We start from the raw sequence: 13472 nt of genomic DNA on the forward strand, positions 1-13472 counted from the left end.
TAAATATGGCCCTTATTAACTAACCTTTGATTTCCCTTCTTTCATTTTATGTAGATTTTTAACAGTAAGTAGCTGTAATCTCATAAAGATTAAAGTGGTGATGTGGATTAAATTAGATTTAATGGCTCTTTTATGTCAGTTTTAAGCATTTTTGCTGCTGCTTTTCAGTAGTGCAGCGCTGATAATAGAAACACGTGCCCACTCCTATATGGAAATGGAAGGTGTTGTTAGATCCATTTTATCTGGAGTTTAGTCACCCAGTGCAGGCGTTCCCATCATGAACAGCTACCCTACAGACTAAGCAGAAGTTGTGACACGTCTCGCATGATGCCACCTTCTGGTATTTTGGCTCAGCTGCGTCACAGCACAAGCACCACCATGTCCTCAACAGCAGTGTTAGAACAGATAAGATGTGGTTTAAAGAAGTTGCTGTGTCTGAAATGTGCTGTTTTCATATGCTCCTGTGATCATGTTGAATGAGGAGGGAGCACTGACGTCGGCAGGATGGTTGTTTTCACACAGACTTCTTTTTGCTGTTGTGTTCTGAAGTTTGCATTCACTGATCATTTTTTTAGACAGTTTTTTGCTTTTTTCCGGGTGGAATGATTGTACAACCGACATTGGGAAGACCAAGCTTGAAGGTGTTGATTTTGTAGCAGGAGCGTCTTTCTTGGTCAGCACCTTCTAAGTCCACAGAGATGTAAAACTTGCTTCACTCTGGACAGTGACGCTGGTGATCCAGCAATTTCCACTTCCAATTTCCTCTAATCCGAGGGTGACAGTTTGGGACTTCTTCCAGATATTGGCAAAGTGATGACACATCAGAATAAAATGTACTTACATATAATTGCTTGAACTGATGATCTTGAAATCTGCAGTTGTTTAGAAATGACTAGAGATCTTCAATTCTCCAAGAGAATTAATCAATCAACCAATTAATTCCTAATTCAAAAACCTCTCAGAGCTTCACCGAGTCCCTCAGACTTACACATCGTTCTAAGCATTGGTCAATTCAACAAGTCAAACTAATTCTTTTTATGCTGTCAAAGAGAAACTACCAGTTGTAGTCTATCATGATCAATCATTATCAACTTTAGATTTTGGCCTTGTCAAATTAAAAGACAGTGGTGCTGAAGGTTCTACTATAATTAAAACATTTAAACGGGTTTACGTAACATTTGAACCTCTGTTGATGTGAGAAAAGCCCAAATAAATTCAAACTTGTGCACCCAATTCTTATTTTCCTTAAAGATGAATGCTGCATAATCATTCCACCTTGATAAAAGAACATTTAAAAGAAATCTTTAAAAGCTCAAAGTCCCACGATATTCATGCCCTGTATGATGATCATGACTGTATGACCACAACTGCATCTAAGCCCTATGATTAAAAAACAAAAACAAAGAAAAAAACACAACATATGCACACAAATCATAAAGTGCTAGTCTATCTAAATCTTACATTTAAATGTATTACTGGGAACAGCTTTAAAAGACAGTAGACTGCTGCTTTCAGCTTTAGTGCTGACAGACTTGCTGACATTTGTTTATCAGCATCAAATGACTAAACCTGCAGCTCTGTTACAGACCAGGAGTACTATTACAGCAACAGATCACCAACAGGGTGACAAAGTCTTTCTACAAGTAGATCAAAACAACCCTGGGAACTTATTCTGATCAGTTATCCAGTTAGATTTAGTTTTAAAAAGATTTTTTATCCCCCCTGGAAGTTTACATCAACCACTGTGTAAAAACCAAACAGTTTTTACACATTTTTCCATATTCTTTACTGTGTTGTTTTTATTTTTGGTGAAATATAGCTATAAATCGGTTGCCATATAGCATATACTGTATAAGCAGAATAGGTGTACCTACACCTTTTTAGTCAATAGTTTATTCTTTCCACCTAATTCAATTCTTTGTTGTCAGTTATTTATTTTTATGAGCATTTTTTAGTTGTTGTTGTTACAAAAACCTGTTAATAGCCAGAAAAAACATCATGATCACTGCAGCCCACAATGATGGGAACAACCATCACTGGATGGGTAGAAGAGTAGCCTGCTAGAAAGCATGCAGTCACTTATCCCTTCCCACACTGACACTTGTAAACAGAAGTTACCAGAACAAACTCGAGCCGAGGCCAGCTGAGTGGTTTACAGCTTTGAAACACACTGTGTGCTGAGCTGTCATTAAACTGTAAACTTCTTCATGATTTTGAGCACACAAATGACTTTTTAACAACTTAAAAGGAGACAAGTAATACAACAATTCAGCTACAGGAAATTCTTAGGTACAATAAATAAATAAAAATGCTATATTAAGATACTACCAGGGCAGGCAGGGCTTTATTGTTTACTGAACAAAGGGAGGAAAAGCTTATTACTGAGCTAAACTCAACTGTAAAACAGTTGAAGCCCCACTGAGAAGTCTTTCTTGACTCAAAATTCTTCTTATTAATATTGTTATTATTATCATTATTATTAGTCGCACCAGGAAATATATGTCAAAATTGGACTTTATACATAAATTTGACATAAAAGAGATTAAATTATGATTCACAATCATGCTTTATTCTTGTTTATTTCTTATAAAGGAATCAAATAAAAGGCTCTCTGAAGATCTCACACTTGTTGTATCCCATGTTCTTTAACTAAACTATACTCTTCTTTACACCTTAAGTCTCTTCATCTTAAATATCTTTTGTTAGTTTGTGACTTCAAACCAAAACTTCATTGATTGTCAACACAAAATCTAGCGTAGCACCAGTACAATAAAACTGTACTTTTGCTTTTTTTTTCTTTTTTTCTCCTTTTTTTGAAATACTGATTTTGAATGAAGGAGGGAAATCTCAGAATAAAGGGATCCTAATAATAAGTACATTTCAGAATGAAGCACCAACCATAGAAAGCATTTTTCATAGATAGGGTTGTCAGATACACAAGAGGTCAAATATATTAATGACTATTAAATTAAGCACAACAAACAGTGTAAATAAAACACTGCAACACAAAGCACTCTGGGAGCTGGAAACACCATATTGGGAAGTTGGGGGACAGTCGTGGCTCCTCTGGACTCCAGAGATGGTAGAAAGTTTCCTCTGAGAGAGATCCACAGGATTCTGTATTAGGACGAGTAGAGAAGACTACTGTCTGTCCAGTTCTGTAAACAAACTCTCCGCCTCAGTGTCCGAAACAGCCTTATTTGATACTGCAACCAGGGACCGGAACAGCTTCCGCGGGCCTGCCTCACTATGTGAAATGCACAGGAAAAAAAAATCAACACTTTAAATTATCAGGTCCATTCAGAAATGATCTCGAGGACACCGGAAGTGAAAAATGGAAAGGAGGCTCTGAGCGGGTGATTAGGTCTGAATGTTATGTGCCACGATCTCTTCTCTGCAGGTCTCCAGATCTCTCAGGTTGACAGAGAAACCATCTGGGCCAATGGCCTCCCTGACTTAAGCGTCTTAGCTGTACGCAAGAGTTCACCAAGATAAAAGCCTTGGATTATCTCCCGTCGAAAAATATCGCTTTCCCTCAGGAACAAACTAAAACAAAAAAGTCCTAAACATTATCCATCCCTTGCCACAAGAATACATTTATAGAATCAAATGTGTTTACCCTGATGGCAAGATATACATATACACTACCATGTACATACATAATTAATAAAAAGGTTTACTCAATAGTTCTCATGTATTCAAATATACCTATAGATAGGAACCTGAAAGCTGCTATCCAGCATCGACAACTCCTGTGTGCAGGTCCTTCAGATGACTTCTGCCCAAGGTCAGAGGTCATCGGTGGAGAGTCAGTCGTTACTGTAGCTGGAGATAAAATCTTTGACCCTCGTTACAACGGACGGAGAGGTTTCCACTGAGCTGCTGCCTGGAGGGAAGGCTGACAAAATGACAGTTTGCGTGGTGCTGGGGCGCAGCTCAAGAGAGGCTATCGGCTGTGAGCCTTCCCTGTGTTTGTCACTGCCTCTTCCTGTTCCTCCTCCTCGTCCTCTTGTAGGAAGTGAATCGAGGAACCCAGTAGTCTCTGGAGCTCCGGTACACAACGCACCAGATCCACAAGTCCATCTTCGTCCTCCTCTTCTTTCTCTTCCTCCTTAGTTTTGCTTTTGTAGGGAGAAGCCAAAGCGGAGCTCACCTGGCTGACCGATACCTGCCTCCAGAGCTCAGCGTGCGACAAACTCACCACCTCCAAGTGCGGATACCGCGCTCGGAAAATCCGCGCAGACATCTTCAGGCGCTTCAGGACATCCGTCAGCAGGAACCAGTTGCAAAAGCTGCAAAAGCAAAACATCAGACATCAGCTGAAGGTGGCATGCACAACACGAGAGCTGGCAGTTTAGGTGTAAGCATCGTCAAATGAACAAACATGAAACTATAGTCAAGTTTTTTGTCCAGACAGACAACAAAAGCAGCAATATATTAATTCACCACAGAGACATTTATTTAGTATCGTATCGTTTCAAGTGTCACAAAGCGGTGGCATAACCTGAAAAAATATGGTTGCCCCAAAATGATGTGAAATGCCCAATTTTGCCCACTCGCACACTGATTAAGAATCCTTCCAAAAAGTCCTGGATCCAGATCAGCTTCCAAACTAAATCACTACTAAGCTGGGCCAAGCCCCAACTCTGGTAAATGCCCCATGTAAATCCCTCAAATTTCTGAGTAATCCTACAAAAATGCAACAAACCAAACTAACTGCATAACCTATTTGGCAGAGGTAACACATGCTGAGGCAATGACCTGATCTATTAATGTTTTCTTTGCAGATAACTCCCCATCATCATCTCATAGTAATTAAAGTACCTGACTAATGAAATTCAAGCTTAAATATTGTGGTTTTGTAGCTAAAAAACCCCTGAAATATTCTTCATCATCCTGCACTTGTTCCCCTTTACACTCAGGAACAATAAACAACAACCCATATCCGCAAAAATGTTGGTTGGGAACATCATGCAGATATCTTTAGTACATTTCCAAAAAATGTTTATGTACCAGAAGCTGAAGCAACTGCTGTTTATCTATAAGTCTTAACCATCAGTATCTACTATCATCACAGACTATCTGACCTAAATTGCTGTAATTCTTAGGCACATTGCGCAGCGGTGATCAAATTTAGATGACATTTGACCTATGAGTGGCAACAGGAAGGCCTGATATTATATTACCAAAAAACAATCTGATTTATTACCGTGCGGTTCTTCGCCAGTAATCTCTCATCGTTATGAACTTACCCCTGTGTTAATGACACCTGCACGTGATAGCAGGGTAGCAGAGGCTCTGAGGAGAACTCGAACATAAGACAATCTTTGTCCGACTCTCGTTCGGTCTTCCCCGTTACATTCTCCTCCAACTCCTGGTTCTGCTCAGACAGCAGGAAGTCCCAGCACGGCTCCTGGTCAGTCTCTGTGAAGGGAAGTTCACTGAGGTGAGAAAGGGAGGAAGAGCGGACAAGCTGGCTGCGTCGGTTACTGTACTAATGAACGAGGTCTGCATGCCCTCTAGTGGGCAGTATATTCGCACCAACAGTTACACACATACGCCTGGTGACATATAAAAATACACATAAACACACTTCATGGTGTCAGTCATAGCTTCAAATATAAAAGCAGATGAAAATAATGGCTCTTAGTGATCATTTACTGCTGTCTTATAAATATATATATACATACATACACACACGTATAAACTCCAGTTAGAAGACAGTTGGCTTAAAGGGCGAGGAGCTAAAACAGCTTTTTTCTCAGACAGGATGCATATGTTCAGTCAATGAATAGAAACACTGAACTGGAAATGAACATAAAAGTCTCCTTTAAACCTGTATAAAAACAAAATGCAAACCTCTAAAGTGGATATATAAAGTGCACAATGACGACTATAAGGTCCATGCTGCCATTGACTGGCAGATTGTGATAAACTGACTGAAATAACTGGCATTACTCAATGAAAAACAAAAAAAACTAACAGCTAACAAACAGCTGCAGTTATTAAACCTGATTATCTTTTGTCACTCAGACTGTTCAGACGCTGTAGACCACTTTGTCTTTAGTCTCCTTCAGTTCTTCCATGCAACTCTAATCCTGCTTTCCTTCCACTGGATAACTGGCTCCCTGTGGCTGTTTACAAGAAAACACGGATGCTAATACTCAAAGCTAACACCCCCTCCACGTCCCAGTGGTCAGGCTTGAGCCCAGTCTATAAACTGGCTTCCATTCCCTGTGACTCAGGAGTAGCACAGGAATGCAATTTCAATTACTTTTATGCCACCATGCTTACAAATTAAAGCTGGGTATTTGATTGATCAATGGGCTGACATTCAGCAGACTGACAGGTTCAGCGTGAAGGTTACTCACCAAACAGCGAGCTGCTGTAGAAATCCCAGGGTAAACTAGGATCCTGTTCATTGCGGCCTTCCAGGTCTGTGAAATATTCTGGAGAAAAGAAAAAATACATGGTATTATTTTTTTATGACTCTGGCTGTTTGCATGTTATGACTTCTACGCGGAAATATGTGGATGAAGGCTGATGCTAGTGCTTGTTCTGGACCAAGCAAAACATACAACGGTATAAGGGTGAAAGAAAAGTGGACTAAATTAAGACCATCAGCAAAAAAAACAAAGTTAAAGCTTATGCATGTGATACGGTCCATTGTGCAGCTCTGTGCAGCTACCAGTGCAAGGAGAAAACAGGCCATCAGAGCTGTATGTCTGTCTTTCTGTACCATCTACTGAGCCTTCATCTCTCTGTTTATCTGTAGCCACTTTCACACATGCACTGCAGCAGAGCTGCTTGATTATGGCAAATATAAACACAGTTATTTTAGTCAATACTGAGATCACAATTATTTAACACCATTATTCACAGACTTACAGACAAAACTCAATAAAAATAACCAAGTTGTCTTCTTTACTGTGGCTTTCATTGAATTTTAACACGATTTCTACAAAAAATTATTTGATAAAACACAACGAAAGAGATATGAGCTAACCTAAACAAGCCACAGCCTGGTGGAGTGTAATTGTGAGCTCGTAGAGAGCAACAAAATTAAAAGGTTGGTGAAATGAAAGACGAAACAAAGATGGGGACCTCTAACTTCACTGTGAAATAGAATGCAAAAAATTTACCCTGATTATTTTTAATAATTGTGAGAACCCAAAATTGTAACTAATTTTGTGTCTATGATGATCAAAGTGCCCTAATAAATGAGATCGGACAGTAAATGGTGTTTACTTGGTAGGCAGGGGTGATGTCTGACAGTCTGCATTCACAGCGAGTGAAAATGCGTCATGTGGCCTGCCTCGTGCACGCTCGTCTGAGCTGGCACCCTTCACCTCAACCAGACAGTGCAGTGAGAACGTGGCTGACATCATCCATGTCCTGTTGTGTGGTGCAACTCTGGATAATATCCGCACTCTATTCTCTCAACACTGTTGATGTGTAAAAACTGCCTGGAGATGCACGTACGAAGTGAGACTAATATGCTACCCAGATTCAGCAGCAAGCAAACATTGACTTATGTGAATTATTTATTGTTTAACCTGGCAAAGTGCTGAAAAGACACCTTTAGCATTGCATGAAAGTGGTCATGTTTGTAACAAGCTGGCTTTGGGATTTTTCTTGCAGCCACACAAAGCAGTAACTATGGATGGGGAACAGTTTCTGAGGAAAGCAGATTTTAACTGATTCCAGGGAGGCAACTTACAGCAATCATATGTCATCCTTCCTAATGCTTATTTATAAAAAATTAATTAAAAGCTTACGGCACAAAAAATGATTTGTTCTGAAAAGTTTTTCTTCTGTTTTTACAGAACAGCAATCTATTAAAAAGTCCTTCCAAATTTAACAGACGAGTCAGAGCTCATCACCGCTCATCGCTGCAGCTTTTTACTTAAATTCTCCTTGTTACTTTTTAAAAAAACTAAGGATGCTGGTTCTTATGACAAACACACAGTGATGCCTCCTAATTGTTTTCTAACATTCACACACACAAATACTCTCTTGGATGTGTTGGGGTTCAGCATCTTGCCGAAGGATACATCAGCACATAACCAGGAAAAGTCAGGCAGGCATCGATCCACAGGTTTGTAGATGACCCACTCAACCACCTGAGCCACAGCCACACCCACATGTTGCTGATCTTCATTTTCTCCAACTCACAAGTGCACTGGACTTACTGTTATCTAATGTCATATCTGCTTTGTGTGATATCAGTTGACAAACGTTTGATTCATTACATTCCTAACAGGATTAAGCATCAATCAATCAACACCTAATCAGTCACAGTCACAAGACATATTTGATGAGCTCAGTTTGCTTCGGTTTCCTAGTACACTTTGACAACCAAATTCAACTGGAAGACAACAAAAACAATGATTTAAACAACTGTCAGGCTCTTTGTGGATGGAAGGAGATTTGACTGAAATTCTCATGTATGCTTCATTCAACCTGTATTGTTTAATTCTCAAAAGCGATGCAGTGGGAGGGGCGCAGAGTTTACTAATGTGTTGACACACTGCTTGATGGATGACCGTAAAGTTACAACTTCAAGTATTTATTTTCCCGTCTCATTCTAAATAGCTTTGTGAAAGCATCTGCTGTGTCACCAAATCTTTGTTGATGATTAAAAAAAAATGAATTTAACAAAGAATAAACTGTTAATCTCTTGTCCAGTGGTGTAAAGGTGAATAAGAAGCGTGAACTACCTGTGAGGAATTTCTTCATGCTTGCACTGTGTGCCAATTTGACTGGTGTATGTCCAGAGTAGGTTGCCAGAGTTGGGTCTGCACCGTGGTTCAGAAGCAACCAAACTATTGGTAAGTTATCGCTTGCTACTGCATCGTGAAGTGGGCTGAGGGGAAGAACAGACAAAACACAAAAGACTTTTAGCATTTGCACAACTTTACATTACACAGAAAATATTGAAGACTGTAGGACAATGACCTCTAACTTTAGTTATACATGCTGTTTCCAGGGGTCATGCTTAGATTTATTACAAAGGTTACACATATGACAAGTAACTCAAGAAGAGTCCTGCTAGAAGAAACCTTGAAAGACCTCTGGGCACTTATTTGAGCAGATATTTTGAAGCATTATCTAAATAGTTTAACTTCAATGGTCATGAGGACATAAAAATGTCATGTAGACAATCCCCAGTTTCATCTTAAAAAATTACTAATATGCCCCAAATTAAGTTTTTAAAAAGCTTATCTTTAAATAGGTTTTTAAAAAACTTCCACCACCATCTTTTCTGTGGATGAATCTCATTTCAAGATTTTTCAAGTAACACATCTCTCTATTATAAAGTCTCTGATTAAAGCCACTGTCATGCTGCATGAAGCCTCACCGTGTTCCATCCTGAGCACTACAATTGACATCTGCACCATTGTTCAGCAGCATCTGGACAATCTGAGTCCAGCCCCGGGAGGACGCCTCATGGAGAGCTGTGTAACCAGCATTATCACGCCGATTGACCTCCCGGATGTCCTTTTCGAGACAATACTGGACTACGTCCTGCAGAACACCGGAAGGAAAGATAAACTGTCAGATTATCATGCATTTTTTCCACTGATGTCAAAATTCCTGTTACCAGTAAACGTGTCGGGTTGTACCTGATAGCCCAAGCGCGCAGCACGTTGCAGCAAGGTCTCCCCTGCATTTTTATTGACAATCAGCCGGCGAACCTCTGGAGGAACGGGCCTTTTGGTCGGAGAGTCTGGACCGCTGCTTCTTCCTGACGAGCTTTTCTTTTTAGATGGAGAGGACGGCAAACTTTTTGGAGCTGGTGATGGGCTAACTGGTACTTTTGCATCAGCTCCATCATCATCCAAGGTGAGGGAGGCGCTACTCTTGCCCAAACTGCAGCGTTTGGTCTTATTCTAAAACACAGATTTACTGATTAGAGAACTTCCAGCTGCCATCACAAACGTGAGAAAAATAGATTTCAATCAGGCCACAGGGGGGCACTGTAAGCTTGTATATCCATTGTACCTTGTTTCTATCAACTATGCATGATCTGTGATGCGCTATCCTCCCACAAGCAGCATCGGCAGCTTACCTTCGGCTCATCACTGTCACATAGGTGTTTGCTTTTGCACTTCCTCTTCCCTGAAGGCTTATCATTGCACTCTGGAGATTCTTCACTCTCCTGGTAGCGAACCGATCCTGAGCGAGTGACTGACGGTCTCTTGGGAAGAGGCTCTGGACTGGGGGCAGCGGGACTTGGACAATGTTCCACCTGTGGAACTGTAATGGCAAATTAGACCTGACGTTATAATGAGTGGTAGACAGGAGATACACCAACAATCCTAATCTTTACACACCACTCATTTATCAACACTGCACTGATGCAGCTTTGTGCTCATCCCCATCTGCCAAGCCTAACATGGAGAATGGAATAATTTAGGTGCTGATATCAGACTGTCTGGTACTTCCGGAAGCTTAGCCATCTTATCCACGGAAACAAGAAAACTGCTGTTTGCCAGCTACTCTACCCTGATTTTACAATCTTATGCTCAAATCTGCCATGTCCTCGCTTTTTCTCTACATATACACTCACAATGCATGTCATTTCCACACTAACAGATAGGTGATGTGGATCTTCTGAAAGAGAAATATATAGATATAGACAGAGAGACCCCAAGCTGGTCTCTGTATTATTGTGAAGTTTTTACCTTACAATACAATATAAAACACCTTGAGGCGACTGTTGTTGTGATTTGGTGCTATAGATAAAACTGAATTTAAATGAATAGAACATATATTAAACATAGGAAAATTTAAAAATAATGATATCGGTGAATACATAAATAAATAATACCTGTGAGTCAAAATCTCAAGATTCAGACAGTTTTTTTCTACTTTTTCCTCAGTGGGACAGAGCTGCTCGATGAAGTTCAACTTTTTAACCATAATTTATTTGTGTAATTTCTTCAGAAAAACCAAACCAAAGTGATTCCTAACAGCTGATGGTTTTCCTACTCACCAAAGCCTCTCTTTCCATCATCTTGCCTGGAGCTGAACTAAACATGCCACAGATTAATTGCACAGTCCTACTGTATCATGTCAGCGAGATGGAATATCGTTATAAACATCATCCTCCCAGGCGCTCAGCTCTGGCTGTGAGGACAGATTCTCACCCTCACCTGCCTGCTGTCTACATCTTCAGTTTTCGAGGGGCAGCCAATCAGAGGAAAGTTATCTCAAAGGAGCGGAGCTAAAACACCTTATTACTGCGAAAAAACAGCCAGAGACGCAATGTGAGCAGGTCCCAAAGAAAACTTTTCTGAACCGAAGTACTGAAGTGACTACCTATCACAGGGTATTAAATACGTTAGACGGTTACCTTGGCAACCGTAGACTGGAATGTCTGCTAGCGACCAGCTGTCAGCGACAACGCAGTGCGCAACAAGCATGGACACAGCTTGAGTCTCCAAGCTAAGTGACAGTTTTGAGTCATTCATTCTTAAATTCATTAAACAGAAATTTCTTTCATGAACAATCTCAGAACTCAGGGAAAACCAGCATCGTCACCTGCGAGTAACTAAGTTATTTACTAATATGTGTATTTTATCTAACATTTACCTTAAATCCCATAATATCTGGAGGATTCTGGCTTTTTAAAGCTTTACTCAGCTCTATTTTGACCAAATAAAAATTGAATTATAATGGAAGAAAAACATCAAAGCAACATGAATTGGTCATTTTGTTACTTCCACACTAAAACCAATCATCAGAAAAGATTAAAGTGAATACACGGGAAATTAGTGTTTCTGTTGTTGTGGACAAAAGTTGCTAAATTTATATGTATATGTATACTATATGGCTACTTCACAGAGTAGAACAGAGCTTTACATTATTGTCAGTACCGATTCATTCATCAGATTTTTTTTTTTAAAGAATGAATAATCACTTAGTCTATGAAACGTCAGAAAAGATGACAAATACCCGTCACGAGCCAACAGAGCCAAATGTTTTGTCGCTTTTTATGGTCAGCAGCCAAAAAAGGATTAATGTATAATTGTATTAAAAGAGAATGATTCAGGCTTTTTTGTGAGGCTGTTTCTAACTAATGTTTGATGTGCTTGAAGGACTAAAAAACAACTAACAATAATTTTTATTTTCAATTACACTTCTGACTATTTTCACTGATGTTTTTAAATAATAAATGACTTAAAACAATTAATAATCTAAATAGCTGAAAATAATTTTTTAGCAGTTAATCAGTTGAGTAACTGATTGATTAAATTCCAATTACTACCGGTCATTTAGTGAGCTTTGGATTGCATAAAAAAATATTCAACAGCTGCTGTATTCAAATGTTGAACTTCATTGATTCTCAAATCATTCTCTTTCAATACTGTAATATGTGAATCTTTTTTTTTAACCTTCTGACCAGGATAACTTTTAACTGATCTCTACCTTCTGGGACTCCAGTGTCCTTTATCAAAGAGTTAGATTCTTCGAGGTGTTCTCCATCTTCCAGCTTGTCTTTCTCTGTGATGTATTCCCCAGTCTGATACTTCTTATTACGACATCGCCGACGTTTCTTACGAGATGGCGTATCGCCCTCAGCGCTAGATGTTTTGCCCTTGCCCTGTAGCGTGCGTTCCGGCAGAGGATTTGATCGAGGCCTCCCTCTCGGACGGCGAGCAGGTTGGGCCAGAGTCAGAGAGGGTGAAAGGGATACTGGGGGAGGAGGCATTGGCGGGGGTGGAGGGGAGGGCGTCGCAAAGCCCCAGAGGTCAAGTCGAGCGTCATCAACTCGCCGCCGTCTTCGCCTCAGTCTTGGGAAGGAGCACTCTGTGGCTTCGGCCTCCTTGGTGGATACGGCGGGACTAATGAGAGACGCTGAAGTCTCCAAAGTCTGAGGACTGCTATCTGGAACTGATTAAATCACATCTGATTGTTACATTCACACCAGACTCTGTGCTGAGAGTAAGACTGAGACACTGACTGCAGGTTACTTAGCTCTAAAACTGAAACTGTGAACCCAGAGTAATCAAACCATATACTACAACAAAAGACTACGTTTGTTTTTACCAAATAAACTCATTAAACTTATTACAGATATCCACATCTTTGCATATTGTGGAGACTTTTTAAGGAATGTAAAAGCTATAGGATTAAGAAAGAAACAAAGACTCTACCTGATTTGTTGCAGGTTTGCTGCTCGGCCTTGCTGGGACTGATCTTTTCCCTTGGAATCGCCTCTTTAGTTGGAGGGGAAAGTTTTCCCGCTGACAGACTCTGCTCCAGCACAGGTGCACATTGTTTCTTCTGCAGAAATACACAGGGGACAGAGTGAGCACGCTCCATTGGAGGTTATTGATCATGAGCCTCTCGTGGTGACAGAGAGCATGCAAGAGACTCACAATAAGCCCTCGAAAGTGAAATCATCAGTCATAACTTAATAATATGATAGGGAGCTCTGAATAGCCTTTTCGCACTTTAAACTC

General features: G+C 40.2%; 1 protein-coding gene across 7 annotated transcripts in view; it reads right to left on the bottom strand.

The window, feature by feature from the left end:
* Nucleotides 1–2316: 2316 nt before the first annotated feature.
* The window catches only part of bcorl1 (BCL6 corepressor-like 1), a 34650-nt gene continuing 23494 nt past the window's right edge, over nt 2317–13472 (bottom strand). For 5 of the 7 annotated variants that reach the window (XM_013271336.3, XM_013271339.3, XM_013271337.3 and 2 more), the window contains exons 4-12: nt 13164–13293; nt 12436–12900; nt 10073–10260; nt 9627–9893; nt 9362–9528; nt 8721–8866; nt 6372–6449; nt 5253–5424; nt 2317–4292 (exon numbers count right to left, since the gene is read on the bottom strand). In XM_013271336.3, coding sequence (XP_013126790.1) covers nt 3947–4292; nt 5253–5424; nt 6372–6449; nt 8721–8866; nt 9362–9528; nt 9627–9893; nt 10073–10260; nt 12436–12900; nt 13164–13293 — 1959 coding nt within the window. In that variant the 3' untranslated portion in view covers nt 2317–3946. The remainder of the gene's footprint in view (nt 4293–5252; nt 5425–6371; nt 6450–8720; nt 8867–9361; nt 9529–9626; nt 9894–10072; nt 10261–12435; nt 12901–13163; nt 13294–13472) is intronic. The other 2 variants (XR_269019.4, XR_269018.4) reach the window with 2 other exon arrangements.

The sequence above is a fragment of the Oreochromis niloticus genome, linkage group LG2 (assembly GCF_001858045.2).
Source record: "Oreochromis niloticus isolate F11D_XX linkage group LG2, O_niloticus_UMD_NMBU, whole genome shotgun sequence".
Taxonomy (NCBI): domain Eukaryota; kingdom Metazoa; phylum Chordata; class Actinopteri; order Cichliformes; family Cichlidae; genus Oreochromis; species Oreochromis niloticus.